Below are 24,169 nucleotides of genomic sequence, written 5' to 3' on the forward strand. Positions count from 1 at the left end.
AAAAGCTTAAAGCAGAAACACAGACACCAAATGCTGATGAGGGCTCTCGCGTGTGCTGGTGGGAATGCGAAATGATACAGCCAGTTGGAGGATGGTTTGGCAGTTTCTTAAAGACTAAACATGCTTTTAACATACAATCTAGCAATAACACTCCTTGGTGTTAGCCAAGTGAACCGAAAAGTATGTCCACACTAACACCTGCACTTAGATATTTAGAAAGTTTATTCCTAATTGCAAAACTTGGAAACAACCAAGATAGCCTCTAGTAAGTAAGTGAATTAATACACTGTGGTACATCCAAATGAAATATTATTTGGCTCTAAAAAGAAATAAGCTATCAAGCCATGAAAAGACATAGAGGACACTTAAGTGCATTTTGCCAAGTGAGAAGAAGGCATTCTGAACAGGCTACATACTGCGCAATTCTAACTACGTGGCAACCTGACAAGGCCAACCTATGGAGACCGTAGAAAGATCAGCCTGGGTGACCCAGGGCCTGGGTGAGTGGGAGGGATGCACAGGTGGAACAGGAAGGATTTTCACGGAGTGGAAATACTCTTACACTATAATTGTGCATACATGTTATTACACATTTGTCCAGATCTATAGAATCTACAACATCAAGAGCGAACCCTCTTGTAAACGATGGACTTTGGGTGGTAATGATGTGTCAGGGCAGGCTCATCAACTGTACTAAATGTCCCACTCTTGTGGGGATGTTGATAGCGGGGGAGGCTGTACACGTGTGAGGGCAGGGGGCATCTGGGAAATCTCTGCATCTTCCTCTCCACTTAGCTGTGAACCTACATCTGCTCTAAAACACAGTCTGGCCCAGCTGTGGCGGGGGCCAGGGTAAGCCTACCCCTTGGCTTCCCCAGAGCAGGACTCAGGATATTAGCTGTGCACCAGCTTGCCCCAGCAAATCCGTAACACCCTGAGGAAGCCGGACAGGGCTCTCTGTGGGCAGGGTGCCCACTGGCCACAGAGCTCAGTAGGAATCGGAAATCTTCCAGAACAAAATGGTTCTGACTGCCAAAGCTGCCTTGGTGATGAGCCTGTGCGACTCTCTCTTCTAATCAGTTTGTATTTTAGAATAATTTTAGACTTACATAAAGGTTGCAGAGATAATACGGAGAATGCCTACAGACCCCTCACCTTTTCTTCCATCCATTGTTAACATCTTGTATTTTCCTGGTACTTATGTCACAGCTAAGAAACCAACCTTAGTACATGACTTTGAACTCAACTCCAGACTTAATTTGGATTTCTCCAGTTTTTCCACTGACATCCTTTTTCTACTCCAGGCTCCAACCTCCTTTTAAACATAAATTATAAAAATAAGACACCCTCAAGGCAGAAAAAGGCGAACAATATATAGATGTATTGAATTTTTAGTCTCTCTCACATGAACCAATCTCTTTTCCAGAGCTTTCACTTAGTATTAGTTTTGGTGCCTCTCCTTTCAGACTTTTCTTCAGTGCGCTCAAACACATTTTCCCTGCAAATGGAACCATATTTTTATGTAGTTTTTAAAATAACTTTCTTTCTTCACTTAATAGCATATTATGGACATGCACATTTATTTTTTCTACAGAAAAGCACATTGGTATATTTCACTATTGCTTTGCTTTGCAGATTTCTGTTACTATTTCAGTTGACTTGTAGAAATACATTTTTTTTGGGGGGGGTGATGGGTATATATTTTTAAAAGGTTGGTTCTGATCAAGATCATGGTATAGGCAGACACGGCTCGCCTCTTCGCACAACCACATCAAAATTACAACTAAACTGTAGAACAACCATCACTCAGAAGTGTCAGAAATCAAGTTGAATGGAAGTCTGACAGCTACAGAATTAAAGAAACCACATCCATTCAGGCTGGTAGGAGAGGTGCAGACACCGAATGGGCTGGTCTGTCACCCATGTGCGGGGGATAAAAATTTGGGAGGGATATTTCAGGAGTGAGCAGGCTCAGCTCCACACCAGGCCCCCAGCCCATGGTTCCAATGCCAGGAAGATAAGTCCCCACAACTTCTGGCTATAAAAACCAGCAGGGATTGTGTTGGTGGAAGAAAATGCTGGAGCTCCAAGCAGTTCCCCTTAAAGAACCCGTACGCAGACTCACCTACTCAGACTCACTCCCTCTGGGCTCTAGCACTGGGGTGGCAGCTTGAAGAGCACCAGTGGCATACGGGGAGAAACTGAAGTGTCTGGCAACAAGGTGAGCAGACGCCATTGTCCCTTTTCTGAGCCCTCTCACTGCAGAGGCACAGAGCCTGCAGGGTGGTGCCATATCTGAGACTCCATCAACCTGGCTAACACTGTTTAACCCACCTTGGAGATCCCTAGAGACAATGCCCCATCCAACTTACAGGCCCACCCAAGCTGCTTTTCCATATGAATGGCTGGTTTTGGCTCCCGCTCCACAACTCCCTAAATCCTATCAAACAAGCAACAGCTGGCTTCAGTGAGCTCCAGGCCCAGCACTAGCAGCAGCCATATTAGTTTCACAGCTTGGCTTCTCCTGGGAATCTCCAAGCCCAGCACAAGTAGTAGCCTTCTAAGGTTGCTTTATAGCTCAGAAAGGGCAGCTGCAGGCAAAACACGGGTGGGGGCTGACCTTGGCTTGCACCACACAGGAAACCCCAGAGCCTGCACACCCAGTGGTCAGCTACAGACCACTTCAAGCACCCCAACCCACCCCTGCACAGCTGATCCTCCACGGAGGGTGGAGGCTGGTGGTAAGTGGTCACAGCCAATTCTTGCAGCTGACTGGCTTGGGTAAATCCCTCCCATTGATCTGCCAACAGCAACCAAGACTCACCTACAAGAGGAGGGTGTACTCAGCCCACATGAAGGGCACACCTCAAATACCCAGCTTGGGTGATAGGGGAGGCTATGCCATTGGACCCTATAGGATACCTACTACAGTAGGCCATGCTACCAAGACAGGGAGTCAAAGCAGCTCTGCCTAATTCATGGAAATAAACACAGGGAGGCTGCCAAAATGAGGAGACAAAGAAACATGACCCAAATGAAAGAACAGATCAAACCTCCAGAAAAAGAGCTAAATAAAATGGAGATAGCAATCTATCAAATGTGGAGTTCAAAACTCTGGTTATTAAGATGCTCAAGGAACTTAGTGATTTTTATACTTCAACAGTATAAAAAAGATCCAGTCAGAAACAAAGCATTCATTAATTGAAATAAAGAACAATTTACAGGGAAACAACAGTAGAGTGGATGAAGCCGAGAATCGAGTCAATGATTTGGAACAGAAGGAAGCAAAACCAACCAATCAGAACAACAAGAATAAAAAAAAAAAAATGAGGGTAGTATAAGCAGCCTCTGGGAAAACTTCAAGAGTTCCAACATCCACATCATAGGGGTGCCAGAAGAAAAGAGAAAGAGAAAGATATTGGAAATCTATTTGAAAAAATAATGAAAGAAAACTTCCCTAATTCCCTGGGGAAGGATAGACACGCAAGTCCAGGAAGCAAAGAGTCCCAAACAAGATGGATACAGAGAGGCCTACTCCAAGACACATCATAATTAAAATGCCAAAGGTTAAAGATAAAGAGAAAAATCTTACAAGCAGCAACAGGAAAGCAGATAGTTACCTACAAAGAAGTTCCCATAAGACTGTCAGCTGAGTTCTGAAAAGAAACTTTGCAGACAAGAAGAGACTGGCAAGAAGTATTCAAAGTGATAAAAAGCAAGGACCTACAACCAAGATTACTGTATCCAGCAAAGCTTTCATTTAGAATGGAAGGGCAGATAAAGTGCTTCCCAGACAAGGTAAAGCTAAAGGAATTCATCATCACCAAGCCACTATTACATGAAATGTTAAAGGGACTTATTTAAGAAAAAGGAGATCAAAACGATGAACATTAAAATGACAACTCACAACTATCAACAATTGAAGCTTAAAAATAAAAACAAAAACAAAAAACTAAGCAAACAACCAGAACAGGAACAGAATCATAGATATGGGGGTCATTTGGAGGAATATCAGCTGGGACAGAGAAGGGGAAGAAAGGGAGAAGTGATGCAGAGATAAGAAGCATAATTGGTAGGTACAAAATAGACGGGGGGATGTTAAGAACAGTATAGGAAGGGGAGGAGCTGAAGAACTTACATGCATGACCATGGACATGAACAAAGGGGAGGACTGCTGGAGGGAAGGGGGTACTGAGTGGAGAGGGGCAAAGGGAAAAAAATTGGGACAACTGTAACAGTATAATCAACAAAATATACTTAAAAAAGGTTGATAAATATAGCTAAAGTGTTCTCGGAAGTGACTATATCAATTTACGCTCCTACTGAACAATATACTTATTAGTATTTTATCCTAGTATCTGGTATCCTTGCCTTTTAAATTTTGTCTATTTTGGCATAGGAGTTATTTTATGTAATCAATCGGTTAATCTTTTCCTTTGGGGATACTGGGTGTCATATTATGCTTGGGCAAACCCTCTTCTCCCCCAAATGATTAAAAAAGTAAAACTTCGGTATCTTCCCAGAACTTGTATAGTTTTATATTTTGGAGGTTTATAGGTTCATTATTTTTCCAAATGGACACCCAGTTGTCCCAACACCTATGTAAAGTTGCCTCTTCCCTATTTTGACCATAAAATGCTGTTTACTTCCTCCTTAGAATTTAGTATAGCCTATACTTCCTTTATTCATTTACTTGCTACTGGCCTCTGCAACTGGAAGATAATTTTCACGTGTGCCAGGCCGGGTCTTGTTCACTACTGTAGCCCCAGCGCCCAGACGTGCCTGAGATTTTGGGTGGTGCACGTGAACAGCTGTGGAAGGCAGACCCTCATCACGGAATGATCCAGGTTCTCCCACGGGTTCGAAATGTCACCTTGGCTGTTTACTCTCCTCAGCTCCAGGGCCCCCTCTTTTGCCTGTATTGGGTTATAGCTGTGATACCACGAACACAGCAACCCAGCTGACTCTGGTTTTCACCTTCTCATAATTTGATATTGTTACAGGGCAAGTTCCCCTTCATGTTTTCTCCCCAAAGGTTCTTAGCTAATTTCCCAAGTTTATCCCTTCAGACAAACTTCACAGTTATCAAGTTCCAAAATGTCCCACTGATATTTTAATTGGAACTGAACACATTTATTGATCAATTGGAGCAAATTTATATCTTTGTATTGCTTATTTTCCCCAGTCAGGAACATTGTAGATATTTTAACTTATTTGGGGCTTAGTTTATGTATTTTGGTAGTTTTATGGTTTTCTTCTTTGTTACACTTCTTATGAAATTCATTTTTTTCCTTTTGGCTTTGGCTTTAGTGTGAATGGGATTTCATTTTTGTTGCGTATTTATTGTTGAATATATGTGTGATGTGTGTATTTTCAGCCGTGTTAGTTCTAATAGGATTCCAGGGAGACTCTTGGGTTTCCTAGATGGACCCTGTTATAGATAAGAGACTGAGATTCCTCGGTACCAGATGCTGTGTGGATTTTCTCCACGGCTGTGCTCTTGTTTCCCTGGCAGGCCTACCCTCTGGGGGCTTCCGAGGGAGGGCAGACAGATGGGCTTCTCCTCGAGATGCTTCTAGGGAACAGACTGGCAGACTGAGCCCCACTGGGGGAGGAGGAGCTCCCCAGGAGGCAGAGCCAACACGAGCACTCAATGCTGTCCCAGTATCCCCCTTGCTCCCCTGCTTCCTTCACGCTGGGATGCACTGAGATAGGCAGCCAACCCTGGGAGCAGAGCAAGCGGGAAGCTGTGTGGTGCTGCTGTACTTGCTCTCGGAAAAAGAGAGTTTCATGGGGACTGGATTGGTCCGGGAAGGGAGCAGGAAATGAGGCTTGAAGTCTGGGTAGCATGGAGGAGAATGAATTGAATAACATGAGACAAGACCCAGAGGCAGAAGGGAGGTTAAGATGCCTGGAAATAAAGGTGACCCCAACACCGAAATTCAGGTGGGTTAGGATTTCATAGGAAACAGAGCTGACGGAGGAAAGATGATGAAGACCTCAGACTTAGTTAGAAGGTTGGGTTTTATCTTCCAGTTAGAGACGGACTGAAATCCCTAGGGGTGAATAATTAAAAAACGAGTGAGTGAATGAATGTATGAATGAATGACATCCCAGGAGGACCAGTCTGACAGGAAGTTGTGAAGAGAAAGACTATGGAGACTAAGGAGAAATGAAAGAAAACATTTTATGAAACAAGCACCGTGTACAAGGCACTTACGCATTATCCCATTTAATCCTCACATCTTTATTTTGTAGGTAGCATCACTTGCATCTTAAAAAATGAGAAAACTGAGGTTCAGAGAGGTTAACTACCTTGCCCGAGGTCAGGGCTGGCTAGAGAGCAAGCCAGAATTACGTGATACAATTATAGTCCAGGTCAGACTGTAATGCTTCCCCTCTTTCCCCTGAGAATGCTGCTCACACCTCCAGAAGGAAGAGGCTGTGGCCGAGAGCCAGGTGTGCGCTGCAGAGGCCCCATCAGCAATCAACAGTTTACATGTGAATCATACACGAGGGCAAAGGGCTGACATTCGAGACCAGGAATTAAAAATGCCAGTCCATTGCATTCAGCCTGGCTGATCTGATAATCAGACAAAGTCAAAGGCTTGGCATGGATGAAGTCAAGAGAAGTGGCAGGAGGAGGAAGAGGAGGGAGCCCAAGGGCCTCTGCTCGCAGAAACAGCGAGAGCCGAAAGGATAGGGGCTGCAGTTCCAGACCTCTGACTGCATCCATCTACTCCCACACCTCCCAAGTGCCGGGCGCTGGGAGATAATGGTGAAGATGACAGACAGGGGGTCAGTCTTCGGTTGTTTCTGGAGATGGGCAATACTCCCGCGTACACAAACCCATGAAGAGACGATCAACTGTGGCAAACGCAGTGCGGAGAGTGGCCAGGGAAGACGTCTCCAAGGAGGTGACATTTAAGCAAGATGCGAGGCTCAAAGGGAGCCAGCCCAGGGAAGAGCGAGGCAGGGGAAGGGACGGGAGGAAGCTTTCTGTGGATAAAGGGCAGCATGTGCAAAGGCCCCGAAAGGGAACCAGCCCAGAGCGTCTGAGCAACGGGAAGGCCACTGAGGCTGTCGCTGTGCCAAGAGAGGCAGGCAGAGGCCAGGTCAGGCAGGGCTATGTGGGTCGGGGAAAAGTTTGGACTTCCTTCTGCAGGCTAAGGGAAGTGAGTCATTAAAGAATTTTAAGCTGGGGCCTGACAGGAGCTGATTGACATTTCAGCATCACTCTAGCTGCCTGGATAGAAGACACTGGCAAGGGCACAATGGGTTGCAGGAAAGTTAGCTAGGGGGCTGCGGTAGGGGTCTGGCGACCCCTTTCCTGATAAATCCCTGATGACGGCCCGTGAAGACACTTTGTCAAACCAACCACATTTGTGAGAACTCTTACCGAGGACTTTTATTATCTTAGAGAAATCAGAGTGTATAAAATGCTAATTAGAGGTTCTGATCGATAGGGAGAATTCTGAGCCCAAACAGACGTCTGGGTGTGCCCGAGCCACTCCCCTGCAGTAAACATCTGGTCTTCTTGTGGCTTTTGAAATAGTGAGCACAGTTAGAGGACCCCCACCCCCACCATCCGTGGAAGGCGTTCCTTCATATGGATGCCTTGTTTGTGCGTGTGTGTGTATTTTTGAGCCACAGACACAACACAGGCCAGGGGAGAGGGCTGGAGTGTGCCAACACTGCGCCGAGAGCTGTGGGAATGTGGAAGGCTCTGTCTTTGCCCTGGAGGCTGCTGCTGCTTATTGAAAGAGACAAACAGAACATAATAATACGCGCAATAGGTACTAAAAGCGTGGGCTGAATAAAGAGCTATCCAAATAACTGGGGGAGGGAGAAAACTAAGCATTTGCAGAAATGTCTATATGCCAAGTACTTCATGTATGTTGTACTCATATCCTTAACCCCCCCCCCCCTGCAATTTAGAGTCCGTTTTCCCCATCTTGCTGATGGGGGAGTGAAATCTCCAGGGGCTAACACAGGCAACTCGAAGAGAGTGGGTTGGAGGGTGGTCAACAGCTAGGAAGGGTCAGAGGCAGTATTCAAACCATGTCTGTCTGGTTCCAAAGTGGAAGGGGCGCGTAGGGGCAGAGAGAGAGAGAAACATTGACTGGTTGCCTCTTGAAAAGGCCCTGACTGGGGATCAAACCCACAGCCTGGGTTCGTGCCCTGACTAGGAATCAAACCCGCGACCTTTGGGTCTATGGGACAGCGCTCCAACTAACTGAGCCCCACCAGCCAGGGCCAAAGGCCTTTCCTTGGTTACATCTTCTGCTTGGGGGAGGCAAGTGTCTGAAGCAGTTTTGAAGAAAAGCACGAGGACATTGAGAGAGGAAGGAGCTCACAAGATGGGGACCCGCACACACAGAGACAGAAAGAGTGTAACTGGCCACCCTGGATCCAGACTCCCTGCCACCTGGTCAGTCCACCTTTCCCAGCAGGGCCAGGTGACCTTTCTGAACCACACACCCACCCCAGTCATTGTTCCTCTTTCCCAACAGACTAACGTCAGACTTTCTAGGGGACACACCGAGTCCTTCAGGAGCAGCTCTAGCTGTCTTCTCCCATTCCTCTGACCCTTCAACCATCTCCTTCTTATTCTCCGGCTTTGGGGGCTCCCCTCTGCCTGGAAGGCTCCAACCCTGCACACGCCCCCCTACCACCTACAGTAGGTTGAATTTTCTCCACCAAAAGATAAGTGCAAGTCCTAACGCCTAGTACTTGTGAATGTGCAGGTGCAATGGAGTTAAGATGAGGTCATACTGGATGGGGGGGGCCCTAAATTGAGGACTGATGTCTTTGTAAGAGAAAGGAGCATGAGATTTGGATGCAGAGACACTGAGGAGACACAGGGGAGAAGACCATGTGAAGGTGGAGGCAGAGACGGGAATGCTATGTCCACCAGACAAAGAACACCAAGGACTGCTGGCCTCCCCCAGCAGCCAGGAGAGAGACACGAGACAGATTCTTCTACGGAGTCTTCAGAGGGAGCATGGCCCTCCTGACACTTTGACTTTGGACTTCCAGACTCTAGAACTCTGGGAAAATAAATTTGTTTTAAGCCATTCAGTTTATTCCAGCAGTCCTAGTAAACCGATGCACCACCTGGCTAACTCTGACAAGTGAGGAGGGCACCAGGTCCTTGTTGGAGGAGCTGGCACCTCCCCAGGCTGTCCACAGGCAAAACTTGCTCCTGGGGTTCAGGTCCTCAGTTCCCTCGTTCTGAAGGAAACTTGAACACATTGGGCATTTTTCGGAGCCTGCCCACTGCATGGCTTACATGTGGCTCATGTTGCAAAAGAGATGGAAAAACGAGAAGAGAAAAAGACATCTATGGCATCTTGCCATGTTGATTTCCCTTGCCTTCTGACTGGGCCCCAGAATATGACAGGGCTGGGGGTGCTCCTAGCAATGTTTACCACTGCATGACCACTGGCACGAGTCGTCACAGCGCATCTTTACATCAGGGGAAGTGGCAGGTGAAAGAGAAAATGGCATGTTGGACGACCATCTGCCGTAGGGGGAAGGGGGTCAGCAATCACTCCAGTCCCCGAATGAGAAGGCAGCTTAAATTATCCTTAGTGACACTGGAAATGACAATAAGAAAATAATACTTGTTCTATAAAATGCCCCCCTCTGAGTCCCAGAGCCACAAACCAACAATTAAACCAGATTGTAATAGCAGACAATAATAATTAAAGCGACGTGCTATCCAAAGAACAAAAACAGAGAAGACAGACCAAAGCCCAAAGCAAGCGTTTGTGTCTAGAGCAAAATTGGAGGCTCTTCTTTCCTGAGGCCAGCTGGTGTTCAATAGCAAAAAAGATTCTTTAGTTATTTTTCTAAGTGAAAGAATGAACCTGCGCTTCAGGGCACTCAAGAAGCTGAAGTGGCTGGTGTTCTGGGAGGTCGGGGCCGAGCACAAACGCCAGACTCGGGCTCTTACCTTGTGGGGCACTCTAACGTGCTGGGTGACCTCGGACCACTTGCCTTCTCTTCATCAGCACCCTGGACAGGAAACCTCTGGGGCTGCCTATCATCAGCCAGAACCTGCCCTGAAGGTGTCATGGATTCTGTGGGAGGCAGATGTGTCTCTGTCCGTCTTGGAAGAAATGTTTTCCATAAAATGAAAGGCTCCATGTCTCCTGAAGAGGCTTTATTACAAAGTGGGCAAAAGCAGTGGCTCTGGAGGCTAAAGTCTGGGTTCAAATACTAGTTTTGTGAGAGCTGATTGGGCGACCTTGCAGAGCCTCAGTTTATTCCTCTGAAAGGTGGCAGTAACATCATCTATTCAGACTAAGAGAATTAGTGCCAATGGAATCACATATAAAGCGCCTAGTACGGACCCTCATACATAGTATAAAATCAGTAAATGGCAAAATCACCTAAAACAAATTCTGTTTTTGTTGTTTCTTTGTTTTACTTGACTAAGAGAGATGTGTTAAAGTCTGTCAATTTCTCCATGTATTTCCAACAGATTTTTGTTTTATGTTTTCTTGCTATGTTATTTGGTGCATAAAAATTCATGACCTTTAGCATTGCTATGGATTATGAATTTCATTATGTGAACTAATTCCTTCTGTCCCATTTAATGCTTTCTTTTTACCTTGAATTTTACCTTTTTTAAGCAAAGCAATATTGTGATTCCTGCTTTTTGTCTGTGTTCTCATGCTATTCCTTTGTCCCAAACTTTTATTTTTAATATTTTCTTCTTCTTCTGCTTAGTAGCATTTTTTTTTCTTTACTTAACCCAAGAATCTTTTCCTTGCAATATGCAAGTTTTTCGTGTGGGCACCAGCTCATGGCCCCTTACAGCTCCCTCCCTGTCCACAGGTAACAACAGAGGCTTCCTTTTCCTGTATGCCATCATCTTGGGGCCTCTCTCTGGGATGCCCCACCCAGCCTCTGTCCACCCCTTTCACAGACCCTTTGCTCAGCCTCCACGTCTTGCACTCTGCTCTCCCACTTGACCTTGGTTCTTTGCCCATCCTTCAACCGGGTCTCCGACAACAGCTCTTCTTTGCTTTGGGCCTTATGTCCATGAACTCTCCCACTCCCCTGCCCATCCTGAGCTCCTGTAACCTTGGCCTCTCCAGGGGCTGCCTCTTCTCCTCCCATTCCCTTCTATGTCACACAATGATGGTCCGACAAAAGTCAACCACACTTTGTGATCAGAACTGGTATGTTTGTTCTGGTGGCAGCAATGATGTTATGTGTTCACTGACTCTTATTTCCTCTTTCTCCTAGGCACACCTGCCTTAGAACCAGGTGAGCTGTAAAACATGCTCTGGTCAGTGGGATGTGGGGGGAAGGCCTGACTCTTAAAAATCTTTGTCCCGCTCTCCTGTGCTTTCTCTCTTCCCTCCTCAACTGGTCAGATGTGAGGAAGCCCTGGAGGACGGGCGAGGCTCTCATGTGGAAGGGGCCCGGAGCCTTGAATTACTTAGTGAAAGAGGCGCTCACCTTCACTCCCAGGGCCCTGCCCTGCTGGAGACAGGCACAGAACTTGTACAACGAGTGAAAAATTAACCTTTACTGAGTTAAAACACTGAGATTCGGGGTTCTTTGTTACATCAGTTAGTGGTTATTGCTAATGCAAGCTTATTTCCATCATCCTGTTTTATGCTTTTGTTTCTTATATTTGCTATTTCCTTTTTTTGGTAATATTTCTTAGTTTTCACACTTTCTCCAGTGATTGCAAACTATACATTTTGTTTCTAATTCTACCTTCAGCATCTTTGGACATTTCCAAAAATACTCCTGAACTTGCATGTTCTCTAATTATCAAATTTAAGAAAGATAATACACCACTTCACTCCCCGCATATGTAAGACAGGAAACCTAAAACCATTTTACTTTCCCCAATATCAAACCACTGACGATATAACCAGGGAGTACAGACTCAGGTTAAACGTCATCTTTCATGCTCATCATTCTCAGTATAGCCTTTTCCGGGACATCTCAAAAGGGTAAGCATTACATGTCTGTTTTGGTCCTTGGTGGCTGCTCTAACAAAGCACCATAAGCTTGGTGCCTTAAAGTGACAGAAATGTACTCCTCACCATTCTGGAGGCCAGATGTCTGAAATTGGTGTTGCCACACTGCAATCAAGCCTTCAGGGAGAGTCTGTTCCCTGCCTCTTCCAGCTTCTGGTGGCCGTCGGCATTCCTTGGCTTATGGCTGCAGCATTCCAGTTTCTGTGTCTGTCTTCCTATCACCTTCTCCTCCGTGTATGTAAACTCTTCCTTGGCTTCCCTCTCGTAAGGACAGCTGTGACTGCATTTAGGGCCCATCCAGATAATCTAGCAAAATCCTTAATCACATTTGCAAAGACCCTTTTTCCAAATAAAGTAACATTTATAGGTTCCAGGCATTAGGACCTGATATCTTCGGGGGCTGTCATTCCGCCTACTGCAAGGTCTTTGCAAGTTCAAGGGGCCTGTGGGGCCGTTTCTGTGGCTTTTGTGCCTGTCCTATCCTGGCTGCATCAGCGATGGTTGAGTCTTATCACACCACTGGCTTTGGCTTTTGATGTCACGGGGAAATTTTAGGAGAGTTGGATTAGTTGTGCTTCTTGCTTTTTATAAATGACTATTTCATTTGAGAAGGGCTAATTGTGTGCTTACCTGTGTGAGTACATTTTGCCAAATGCTTTTAGGGATTTTTTAAAAAAATTATCTTTGGAACAGTTTTGTTTTTCATTACATTGAGTCTAAATCATTTTGCCTGGAACTCAGGGACTCCTTTCCATTCACCAAGGGAGTTTTGGCACTGTTCCCTGCATCCTTCCGCACCCCACCCCCTCGGTTCGCAGGAGAGGGAGCTGACACTTTGTATTGTATTATACCTTCTGCTCCATTTGCTCATTGTTCCCCTTCATTGATCTGCCTGGATTGGTACTCTGTCTTCCACAGCTGGCAACTTTTCTCTCATTCCTTCCACACCTCCACAACCCCCCCTGCAGTCTCAGAGACACTCTGCAGCAGGTTTCCTCCTTCAGTGCTTGTGCTCTTACAAGGCAGGCGTCGCTACTGTGGATTTTAACTGTTACTGTCTGTGGCGTTTCTTCGCATCCCGTACGCATGTCCATCACCGTCTGTCTATCTCAGGAGCCCCCCTGCCCCTGTCGTCATCCATCTCCTGCTACTCACCATCCCGATTGCTTATCTTTAAATGAGATTATTACCTATATACTCATTTAAATGTTCTCTGTCTACTACTGTAAAATCTTTTCAGAGAACGTTCCTATTTCTTTATAGAAATGGTTCTCTTTTTTGAGAATGGTATGTTTTAAGTGCCACCACATTTTATTGTATATTTTGCTTATTTGTTTACTTACCTCTTGAAAGGGAGAGAGATCTGTACTAGTCTAGCGTGGCCAACCAACATTCTGCATTTCTTTGGTTGAGCTGCTTACTTTCCCTTAAGAGATATCAGAATTCATCTGTGGGATTGTAAGATGGCAGCAGAGCTGACGTGTGGCTGGTGCCACCATCCGGCTTAGCTCGGCTGGATTATTATTCTGGGGTAATTTGAAGCAGTTTGTGTTTCTCTTTCTAGAGGTCGCCTGTGAAATACTAAGTTGCCAGACAGCACCACCACTCTTAAAACTACATTGTGCCTACAGGTTCTCCACATGCTCTCCTTCAAAACCTTTTGAGCTCTTTTGGACTGTTCCCGACTTGCTGAAGCCTGAAATCTGACAAAGGCACACCCCACTGTGTATGTGCTTATCCGTTCAGCTCCTTCAGGAGGTCACCTCTTGCAGTACAAGTACATGGACCTTCTCTGTTTAAGGTTTAACTTCCTGTCATTGCTCAAAAAGAAACCTTTTGGAAGCTGCTAAACCCGTGGCCATGATTCCTGGCAAGAGCTGTGAACAGAAGCTTCACTTCTGGTGCCTTCTGCCTGCTCTGGGCCAGCTGCCCACTTGTGGGTTAGAGGGAAGAGGCACTGATCGCCGGCGGGGAATTGCTGCTCGATGACTGACAGGAAGCTGCAGCGGGGGGACCTGGGCTTCAGGCACAGCCAGATGTTGTGTCTAGTCCAGCGTCCTCCCAGGAAGATGAGCTCCACTGGGCAGGGGTTCTGGTTAATCAAAACTGTGCCCCGCCTTCCTGGTAATCCTACTGCTGTGTGACCAACAGCCAAAGATGGAGCTTCCAGTTGCTCCCTGCATTAATCCCTATGATTAAAAATCAACAAGCTAAGACTATTAGCTAAATATGAGCTTTATGACCACATGGGTGTTAGGAGCAGTAATCAGAGCTTCTAGGAACAATAAGTTCTCTAGCCTCCACGGGCCCCTGGTCTCTTCAGGGGAAGCACACCTGCAGAGGACCCTCCCGCCGCCCTTCCTCCTTCTCCCTCCATGTAGGCAGACACACAGAGCTTTCAACCCCAACAAAACCTGTGTTCAAGAAACAAAACTCAGTTCTTCTGAATGTAACCAGGACCCCTCAAACAGTTATACGAGATGCTTCTCGGGTTTTGTGCCCAATTTAGTCTCTGCATCACTGACATAGCTCTCCCTGAAGCGGAGATATCATGTCGTGCCAGACAATGAGCTCTTCCACGAGCACCCGTGTAGGTTTACGCCGTCCTTTCTCTCACACGTTTGCAAGGTCCTCACCTCCACCCTGCACGGCGAACTACTGCTGCCATTTAAAGTGCAGCTAGAGCATCACTTCCTCTCTGTAACACCCTGCCCCCAGCTGCCACCCGAGATTATGAACTGTCCTTGGAAATGCTTCTTTATTGTGCTCCAAACATACGTCCGCTGTAGCAGTCATCACGTTCTATTAGAATCTGTACGACACTGTCGGCTGGCTTGTCGGTACTCCACTTCCAGAACTCTCGTCTGTCTTTACTATTGAAACTCTAGGAGCAAAGCAAAATTGATTTCCCACTTTCCCTCAGCCAGGCACAGCAAGTTCCATCTAACGGAACGTAGGATGATGTCTCTGAGGATACAGGTTCTTCCCCAGTAAAGACGCAAACTCTCATGAGAAGAAAGCTGCGTGATCTTTCCTGTTCCCTCTTCTTTGAGACTGGAACACAGATGTAAGTCCCGGAGTTGAAGCAGCTGACTGGCAGCCACAAGGAGGAAAGCCCAAGGGTGGCAGAGAAGGAGAAAGGTGATGGCATCCTGAGCACAAGGTCTGGATGGAAACCTCAGACGCTTTCTTCCAGGGGGAACGTGAACCTCCACCTGCCGAAGCCACTTTAGTCAGTTTTTCTATTTCCATTCTTAACTCAGAACACAACTATCTACAAGAGTAAGGTCTTCAAGGGAAAGACGGTTTCTTCTTTATATCTATATGCTCCAAGAGTTTTAACTGAACTGGATGTCATATTGTCCTCTAAACCCTCCGATGGCTCCTCATTATAGTGAGAAATCCATTCAGAGACCCCTTTTTACCCGAGAAACCTTATCCTGCCTCCTCCCCCACATCAAGTGAGGACTCTCTCGTGGGCAAACCCTATGTTTCCCCTGTGCTCACGCCTTTACTCCCCTCTGCCTGAATGTTTGCCTCTGCTCCTCCAGGCAGAACTTCTCTCTCTCTCCTGTTACTGAACTTGACTTGCACTTGCTTACAGCAACAGCCTTGTCATGGAGTACCTGTCTGACTACGTCCCCCGACCAGGTAAGCCCCTGGGAGACAAGGACTGGCCTCGGGCTGACCTGTGTGTTCCCACTGCACGCATACACGGTGTGGCACAGAGAGGTGTTCGTGTTTTGTTAAGTGGAACTAACCAGGGTCAGAATGGCAGACTGGGACGGGAAAAGACGAGCCAGATGGACGGGAATGAAACCCACCTCACTGGGTAACTGAGCGACAGTCATCCTTTCTGGGCCTCAATGAGCTCATTTATAAAATGGGGACAATAGTAAGTGATCTGGAGCCTGGTATGCCGTGGGTATCTGACAAATGTTAGGTCGAGGGCAGGACCACGAGCAGAAGGCTTTGTTTCCCTCGCTTCAATTTTCATCTGAGCTGGTCCACTGATTATAAAAAGGAAAACTCTGGCCTGGCATTGGACATTGAGAAGAGGTCACGCCCACGTGGGACGAAACTTCCTCGTTCTATGTACTGACAACACAAGAAAGAGCGATGTGGAAGGTGCAGCCTGCCGGCCTGCCCTCCTGCTGTTAGCTGCCAGGTCTGCATGGCCTTCATCAGCCAGCCCACCCCACTCTTGGCAGTCAGGGACAAAACGCTGCAGATGCGCCGTGTTCAAGGGCAGGGCCTGACTGCCAGCCCGTTCTCGTCATGCACACCCAGGAAGGGCCTACATTCCTGCTTGAAGCCCACCCAGGGGTCAGCCTGACCCCTGATCCCTGCAGCCACCCAGTGTCCCTCCAGGGCACTCCTGGAAGGGGATTGTCCTTGCCCAGACTGCTGGGCTGAGCTTGACCACAGATCCCTCTGGTCACCTCCAGCACTTGGTCAGGGTTGGGTCTGAATGGAGAGTGGCATCCGCAAGCTTTCTCTTGTCTGTGCCCCTGGGAACTGTCTCGTGGACTGGCCGGTGGGCCGTCTCATATCTTCCCCCATCTAGCGCACCCACGGGGAAAAATGCTTGACACCTGCTACCACCAAGAGCCTGGCACCCACCACCTGTGGCTAAGTGGTAGACCACAACCTGCTGTCCTCAGGGGGTGTCTCCACAACCACCTGTCTGGCTCCTGGCGTGTCCTCTCGTCACGTGGGAATTACATGCCAGGTACTGTTCTGAGATATGTTAACTCACTTAACCCTCCTAGCGAATGGCGGTGGTAGGTGAGATGTGAAATCACCGTTTTGCAGATATGAGAACTGACATGCAGAGTGTGTGCTTGAGGAGCTTCCCAAGCTACAGAGCTAGGAAGAGTGGCAGGCGGGCTGGTGCCAGAGCCCAGGTCTCAGATACAAACTGATACTGAATGAATGACAAAATTCCTAGGATGCCAAGAGAATTAGCCTTTCAAAGGAATCCAGCTGAAGTCAGACCAAACTGTCCAACCTGAAGTGCAGTTAACACAGGGAGAAGCGGGGGACACTGTCAAATAGAACGTAAACAGTGTTCTCAGGAAGGTGCAAGATGCTAATGCACCGATAAAAAGAGGGAGAAAAACAGGGTAAATACTGTTGAAAACAGAATTAAGGAAAACACAAGATCACTGGCAGAATAAAAATAGGATACAGAACTTTTAAATCACCAGAGGAAAAACAAAGCCAATTAAATCAAGTCAGCTAACAACAGGAAAAGTTGAAAATAAAGGAAAACAATAAAAAAAGCGTACTACGTTTGTGCAAAAGAAAGCATAATGCATCTGCTGTAAAAGAAATATACAAAAGCCTGTATTCTTTTCACTTTCTTCAGACATTCACAGAACATAAATAAGACAAAAATTCAAAAAGTCAAAAGGGCACAATGCAGTGAAAACAGAAATAATAAAAATATCATACGAAACTTTTCAAAAATCCGTGAAGTACTCAGGTTAAAAAGAAATCTAAACTGAGACGAGAGACTATTTAGAAATGAACCCAGTGGAACATCCTATATGAACAAATAAACTTCCCAGAGGGAAACGTACAAAGAACGGGAAGCAGCAGAGACAATTTAGTATCATTTTGTCCATCAAACTGGTGAGCGTTGGCAGGACTATTCTGCGTTAGAGATGCTGCGTGGGGAAGCAGGCTTCGGGGGGTGGGTGTCAACTGTCGCCTTCTCTAGAGGGAAGTTTGAGGTCATGTACCTTGTATGTGTCTCCCAAGAAAATATCCTAAGAAAATAATTGGACGACTGTTGGAAGATTCATGGATAAGGATGTTTCCTGGAGTGAAAAACTGAAAATATTGGCTTTATCGACAGGGGAGTAGTTAAATAAAGTATGGTTGTGCATACACTAGAATTCCCCATAGCCAGCAGACGGGAAGAGGCAGATCTATATCTATTGACACGATAAGAGGCTAACATATGACTCAATAGTGACATGAAAGGCGAGTTAGCGAGCCACGCGTGCTGAGGCTCTTGTTTTGGAAACCACGTGTCTCGCACTTGCCCCACGGAATATTGGCACACAGAGTGGAACGAGTATCCATAGCGTGTGGAGGAGAGCAGAGTAAGATTATGGGGCCTTCTGATATCTACTTTATTAACTGCTTTCTTGTTTGCATTTTGAATTTTTAAAAAGAGTATTGATTTTTCTATAAAAATCTATAAAGATATTCACATTTAAAAATAACTGAATCTTACTCTGAAGAAGGACTCAAACACAAAAGGGGCCTTTTGTGTTTGCCTTGATTGAGTCTAATTATGAATCCCCTTAACAGTTTGCTGCTGGTTATTCAAGTGAGGGAGAGAGAGAGAGAGAGAGGAGGCAACAGGGGGACAGATGGGGAGAGAGAGAAAGAGGGAGAGTGGGGGAGGGAAGGAGAGGCAGGGAGGACGGGGAGGGAGGGAGAGAGCACCCTGAGTACAGAAGAGCCTGTGGATGCTGCTGCTGCGTACACTGGATGGCAAGCAGGGGCGGGGGCGCGCAATGAGGAAGGGAACGGTGACCTCCTGCTGTCTCCACTTTTCGGTGGTGCTCAGTGCAGCTGGGAAGCCCTGTGCTCCCTTGGCACTGGCTCCAAGAGGGTTCCAGGTGGAGGACTGAATTGTCTTCACCTTCCTCCTGCTATCCCCATCTTGGGGTCCTCACACACACACTCAGTACACCCCACGACTTTAGAGTTAAACACCCAAGAGAGGGCGCTTCCTGTCTGTGCCTGAATTCTCTCTTCTCGACAGCTAGGAAGGGACCCTCTGGCCCCCACCAGCCCACCCCACTAGTCCACTGTTCTGGTAAGTGATAATGGTCCTCGTCCTGCCCAGAAATCCCGTCCCGTTTCCTGCGCTGGCCCTGTCAGCTGCTCCAGTCTGCTCTGCTCTCCTCCTATCCTCCTCCTCAACCTTAATTACAGGAAATAGCACTGCCTGTCTTGGGCCTCCTAATGCTGCTGTGTCGTGGAGAAGTGTAGTCTTGTCTTTGGAAGATGCACGCCAAGTACTTAGGGATGAAGTGTCACAATGTCCTTTTGAGTGATTCAGAAAAAAAAAAAAGGATGAACAGAAAAGGAAAAGAGAGAAAACAAATACGGCAAAATCTCCGCCACAGAGGAGTCAGGGTGGTAGGCACGCAGGGTCTCAGTGTGCGGTTCTTTTCACTTGTCCACGTATTTTACGTGTCGTGTGTCACACAACAAAAGGTGGGGACCAGGAGAAACCTCCACTCCCATGTCTCCTGAGGAGAGTGAGACCGGCTGGTGGGGCTATTAAATGTCTCCTGAATCTGTCCCTCCTTGTCCACCCCCACTGCCATTGCTGAGGTCAGGCCTCCTTACCCCGACCACATCCTGGAGGCAGGTTCCTCACAGGGCTCCTGGACCAGGAGGCCCCATTCTCCTCCACAAGGCTGACCTGATGGGTCCAAACCCAGCACCACAGCCCCCAATGCCCTCATGCTGGGGCTGCCGCAGGCTCTATCAGCTTCCCCTCCTGCTGCTGCCCACCCCTCCACAGAACACAGGTGATCCTCTGGCCATGGGGACCCATTTCCAGCTGGAGCCTGACCACCCTGGGTCAACTGCTCTGCCTGGAAGGCCTTTCCCCTCCTGCCCATCTCCCTCCTTGGCCACCTGGCAACTCCTCTTCATCCTTTGGGACTCAGCTCTAGTGCCTCCTTTTCCAGGACAGCATCTCCGGTCTCCTCCCGTCCTGCCTTTCATTCCCCCTCCTCCTTATGCCACCACCTCACTGTGCACACACGTCACCTTTTTGTGAATAGTGCAGGGTCTCACTTATCTGTACAAAGCCAGCACCTCGCACAGGCACTGCCGAGTATTAGACAGATAGCTGTTACATGAATGAATGAAGTGAATGAATGAATGGGTGGTCCTCTAAGGTAGAAAAGGGAAAGAACCACCTCCTGATTTGCATACCTGAACACCAGAGAATCATTATGCTCTCGATTCACTTAGTGTCCATTTAATATTTACTAAGAGACTATCGTGGACATAATATGAGTCATATAACTATTAATACCTTGATACCTGAACCAATCCTCCTTCCTTCTCTTCCTTCCTTCCCTTCCTTCCTTCCTTCTCCTCCTTCCTTCCTTCCCCACTCCCTTCTTCCCTTCTTCTCTCCCTCCCTTCATTCCTTCAACGCCTGACTCTTGCTGAACCTCTGCCAGGTGCTGCGGGCCCTGTGTTGAGAGCTGGGAAACGTACAAAGATAAACTGGGCAGAGACCACAGCTTTAGTGGGGGAGGTGAGGCAGGAGCATAAACAAAGGGGGAGAGGGGTCGGCGTCATATGGGAAATACAGGTCATGGGCAACAGGAGTTCAGAAGAGGAGACATGACCCCTAGGAGCGGGGATGGAGGAAGACTTCCTGGGTGAGCTGACACCTGCACTTGACTTTGAGGGGTAGGGAATTTCAGGATTAAGCTTTTGGAGGCAGAAGGATATCCCAGGGAGGGCAGAGTGGAAACAAAGGCACAGGGCGAGGCCGTGAGTTAGGTGCAGGGGCCAACAGAAATTTGGCTTTGCCGGGATGTCACTGAAGAGGTGGTGGAACATAAAATTGGGGGAGGGTGGGTTGAGGCCAGGACAGCCTTGCGAATCAGGAGATGATGGTTAGTTTCTGGGAGTGTGGGGTGCATGGGAGGTTTCTAATGCGAGGGTGAGTGGATCAGGGGTGTGTGCTTCCAGAAGGTTATTTCAGCAGGAGTGTGCAGCAAGAATCTGTATATTTAACGTGTCCCTTTAACAGTGCAAACCCCCCAAGAGCTCTGTGGACTTCATTTTGCACAGGGCTTAGCTCCAAAACTTGTGTATAGCAAACATTTAACACATTCCTTGAATGTTAATTGAACTGAGTCTAAGGTCGTGCGTACATCAGTGAATATACAGACATCTGTATCTCTCTCAGTTCCCCGTAATTGAGAACTCTCCCCGGCAGGGATCGTCCCTTAGCCACACTTCTGCTCTTTGTCTAGGCTTCCCGTTGTTCCAAAGCCTCAGCACTTCCTTCTTGTCTCTGCGACAGACTCCTGACTGGTTCCACCGTAAATAACCTCGGCAGGGCACCCCTGCTCCCGGACCTGTCATGGCTTCCTCTTGCTAACTGGCATTGAAGACCCTCTGTGACCAGGTCCACGCTAACCCTCTCTATCTCCCATTCCTTGTCCACACGCAGCCCCCACTCCAGCCGGACTTGTGCAATCCCCCTTCCACACACCTCCTTCCATCCTGCCTCCCCTGCCTGCTCTTTTCCTCGTAGCTCAGCTGAACAACAGCTCAAGGCCCCGCGGTGCCAGCGGTGTGGTAGAGCGTGAAGAGCCACAGAGACCTGGGTTCACGTCCCAGCTCTATGACTCACTGTGCCAGCTCTGACACAGTGTGCATTCTTTCGGAGCCTCAGTTTTTTCCTCCATAAAGTAGGAATAATAATACAGTAGATCACCTTATCCCCCTTATCCACAGGGTATACATTCCAAGACCCCAGTGGATCTGCAAATAGACCTGAAACAACAGATAGTACCAGACCTTGTGTGTGTGTGTGTGTGTGTGTATACACATACCTATGATAAAGTTTAACTTATAAATTAGGCATAGCAAAAGATTAACAGCAATAATAAAATAGAACAATTATAACAATACGCTGTACTAAAAGTTACGTGAATGTGGCCTCTCTCTGTTTCAAAATGTCTTACTGTACTGTAATGCCCTCCTTCTTCCTGTGATGACGTGAGATGACTCGGCACCGACGTGAGGGGGGACAGTGAGGCAGGCGAGTGACGCAGGCACTGGGACAGAGCGCCAGGCTGCTGGTGACCGGCTCTGGCAGGAGGAGGATTGCCCAGCCACGCCGCCGCCCTGTCTTCCCGCTGCAGCTGTGATGCCCTTTCCTTCTGAACTAAGCTCCTCGGGGCCCCGAGGCTGTACCGGTGCAGTGTGAGTGCAGCACCAAAACTAGCACGGGTTTCTGTTTCCTTCGTTACAACTTCACAGATGGGAGATGCGTTTTCCTATAAACCTTAGCAACCTCAGCGTATGATCTTTTTTCTTTCCTTATTAGGTGAGAACTTTTTCACTTAAAATAAGCACTTTAGGACTTCCCTTTGGCGTATGCAAATTGCTTGCATCACTGCTCTTGCGCTTTGGGGTCACTAGTGAGTAACATAAGGGTGACTGGAACACAAGCACTGTGATACCGTGACTGTCAGTCCGATAACTGAGGCCGCTACCAAGTGACGAACAGTAGGTGGCAGATAGAGTGTGGATACGCTGGACAAAGAAGGATTCACGTCCCATGTGGGACACAGCTGGACGGTGTGAGATCTCATCATGCTACTCTGGATGGCGCACAATTTAAAACTCGTTGTTTATTTCTGGAATTTTCCATTTAATACTTTTGTACTGCAGTTGACTATGGGTATCTGAAACTGCGGAAGGAGAAACCTCAGATAGGGGGGACTCTGTTATTGATTACTACTAATAAATAATGTTTATTTACTATTAGGGCTTACTACTCATAGCAATAGGGCTATTGTGGAGAGTTAACAAGACAACCTATGTGCTGGTCCCTGTGCTTGATAAACAATGATGCTCCTTCTTCTCCAACTCCTGGGAGCTCTAGGAAGTAATTCCTGTTACTCAGGAGCTTATATGGAAAGAAAGTTATATTTTGAGGGAGTACGTACAAAGCACCAGACGCTGCTGGGCTCCTGTAATTATTCTCTCTGCAGCCCTAAACCATAAGAATTTTTGTCCTCATTTTACAGATGCAGAAACTCAGACTGAGAAAGGGAAGCAATCTGGGCTCACAGAGCTATAAACTGACCCTGCTACTGTCAGAGAAACAACCACAGAACCATTATTAAATATTTACTACGTTCCAAGCACTATGCTGAGCACAGTGCACACAACGTCTCATTTAAGGGCTTTATCCCGAGAAGCTGGTATTAGAACCCAAAATGCAGAAAGAAACAGGAAGACTCAGAGATGATAAAGGCCATAAACAAGGTCCTGCAAATAGTACATGGCCAGGCCGGGATTCAAATGGGTTCGTATGACGACAAGCCTATGCCCTGTTACTCTGCTGTAATGGTGCTGTCTGGGCCAGACAGTTGTCTGAACTTAGACCACAGCTGTGAGGCTGCAGATGGGCCTTTCCAGGTTCTCGTGGGCCCCACCCAAGCCTGGGGTCATAATGGCCACTGCGGATCACGAGGGCCTCCAGCTAGGGTGGGCAGGACCGGCTCCCAGCTGGGTGTGCCCTGGACAAGTGGCAACGGTCACTGTGCCAGCCCCGACACTTACCCGATGGTGCAGCCAGCATCAGCCTCGATGGTCCAGATGCAGTTGAGGTTGTGTTCGTAGGGAGCTGGATATCCGGGGGACAGCACCTGCCCCGACACCTGTCCTTCGATTGTCCCTCCACACTCAGCTGAAAGAGATTCCAAAAGCGTGAGCTTCACGGGGTGGCCTGTGTGGCAGCAACAACTCGGGCTTCCTCTTGTCTGTGTCCCTGCGTCCCTCTCATTCATTCCAGGTGACTGAGCATAGCGTATGGAATGTCCCTGGATGTATTCAGAATCTACAAAGAACTCCTCCACCTCAACAGTGAAACGATGAGAAACCCCATTTAAAAGTGAGCCAAGCATTTGAATAGACATTTCTGCAAACAAGCACATGGAGAGGTATTTGTCGTCAGCAGTCATGAGGGAAAGGCAAATTAAAATCACAGTGAGATACCACTTTACAGGTACAAGGACAGCTAGAATAGAAAAGACACTAACAAGTGTGGATGAGGATGAGGAGAGACTGGAACCCTCATACATTGCTGGTGAGAATGGAAAATGGTGGAGCTGTCTTGGAAAACAGTTTCCCAGTTCTTCCAAATGTTAAACATGGTTACCATATGACCCCAGCCATCTGGTTCTTAGGCATACACCCAAGAGAAATGAATACATTTGTTCACACAAAAACTTGCACACAAACGATCACAGCAGCACTACCCATAATAACCCCAAACTGGAAACAACCGGCATGTCCATGAACTCAATGGATAAACAAATGTGGTGCGTGAACTGGCGTTATCAGCGCACGCGCAACGTGCT

At 47.4% G+C, this 24,169-nt stretch overlaps 1 protein-coding gene across 1 annotated transcript in view; it reads right to left on the reverse strand.

Annotated features, from left to right (window-relative positions):
* The window catches only part of CSMD2 (CUB and Sushi multiple domains 2), a 548,714-nt gene that overhangs the window by 130,155 nt on the left and 394,390 nt on the right, over positions 1 to 24,169 (reverse strand). Inside the window, exon 25 of the mRNA XM_053921210.1 lies at positions 23,370 to 23,496. Within this exon, the coding sequence (XP_053777185.1) occupies positions 23,370 to 23,496 (127 nt within the window). The remainder of the gene's footprint in view (positions 1 to 23,369; positions 23,497 to 24,169) is intronic.

The sequence above is a fragment of the Desmodus rotundus genome, chromosome 3 (genome assembly GCF_022682495.2).
Source record: "Desmodus rotundus isolate HL8 chromosome 3, HLdesRot8A.1, whole genome shotgun sequence".
In the NCBI taxonomy this organism is placed as follows: domain Eukaryota; kingdom Metazoa; phylum Chordata; class Mammalia; order Chiroptera; family Phyllostomidae; genus Desmodus; species Desmodus rotundus.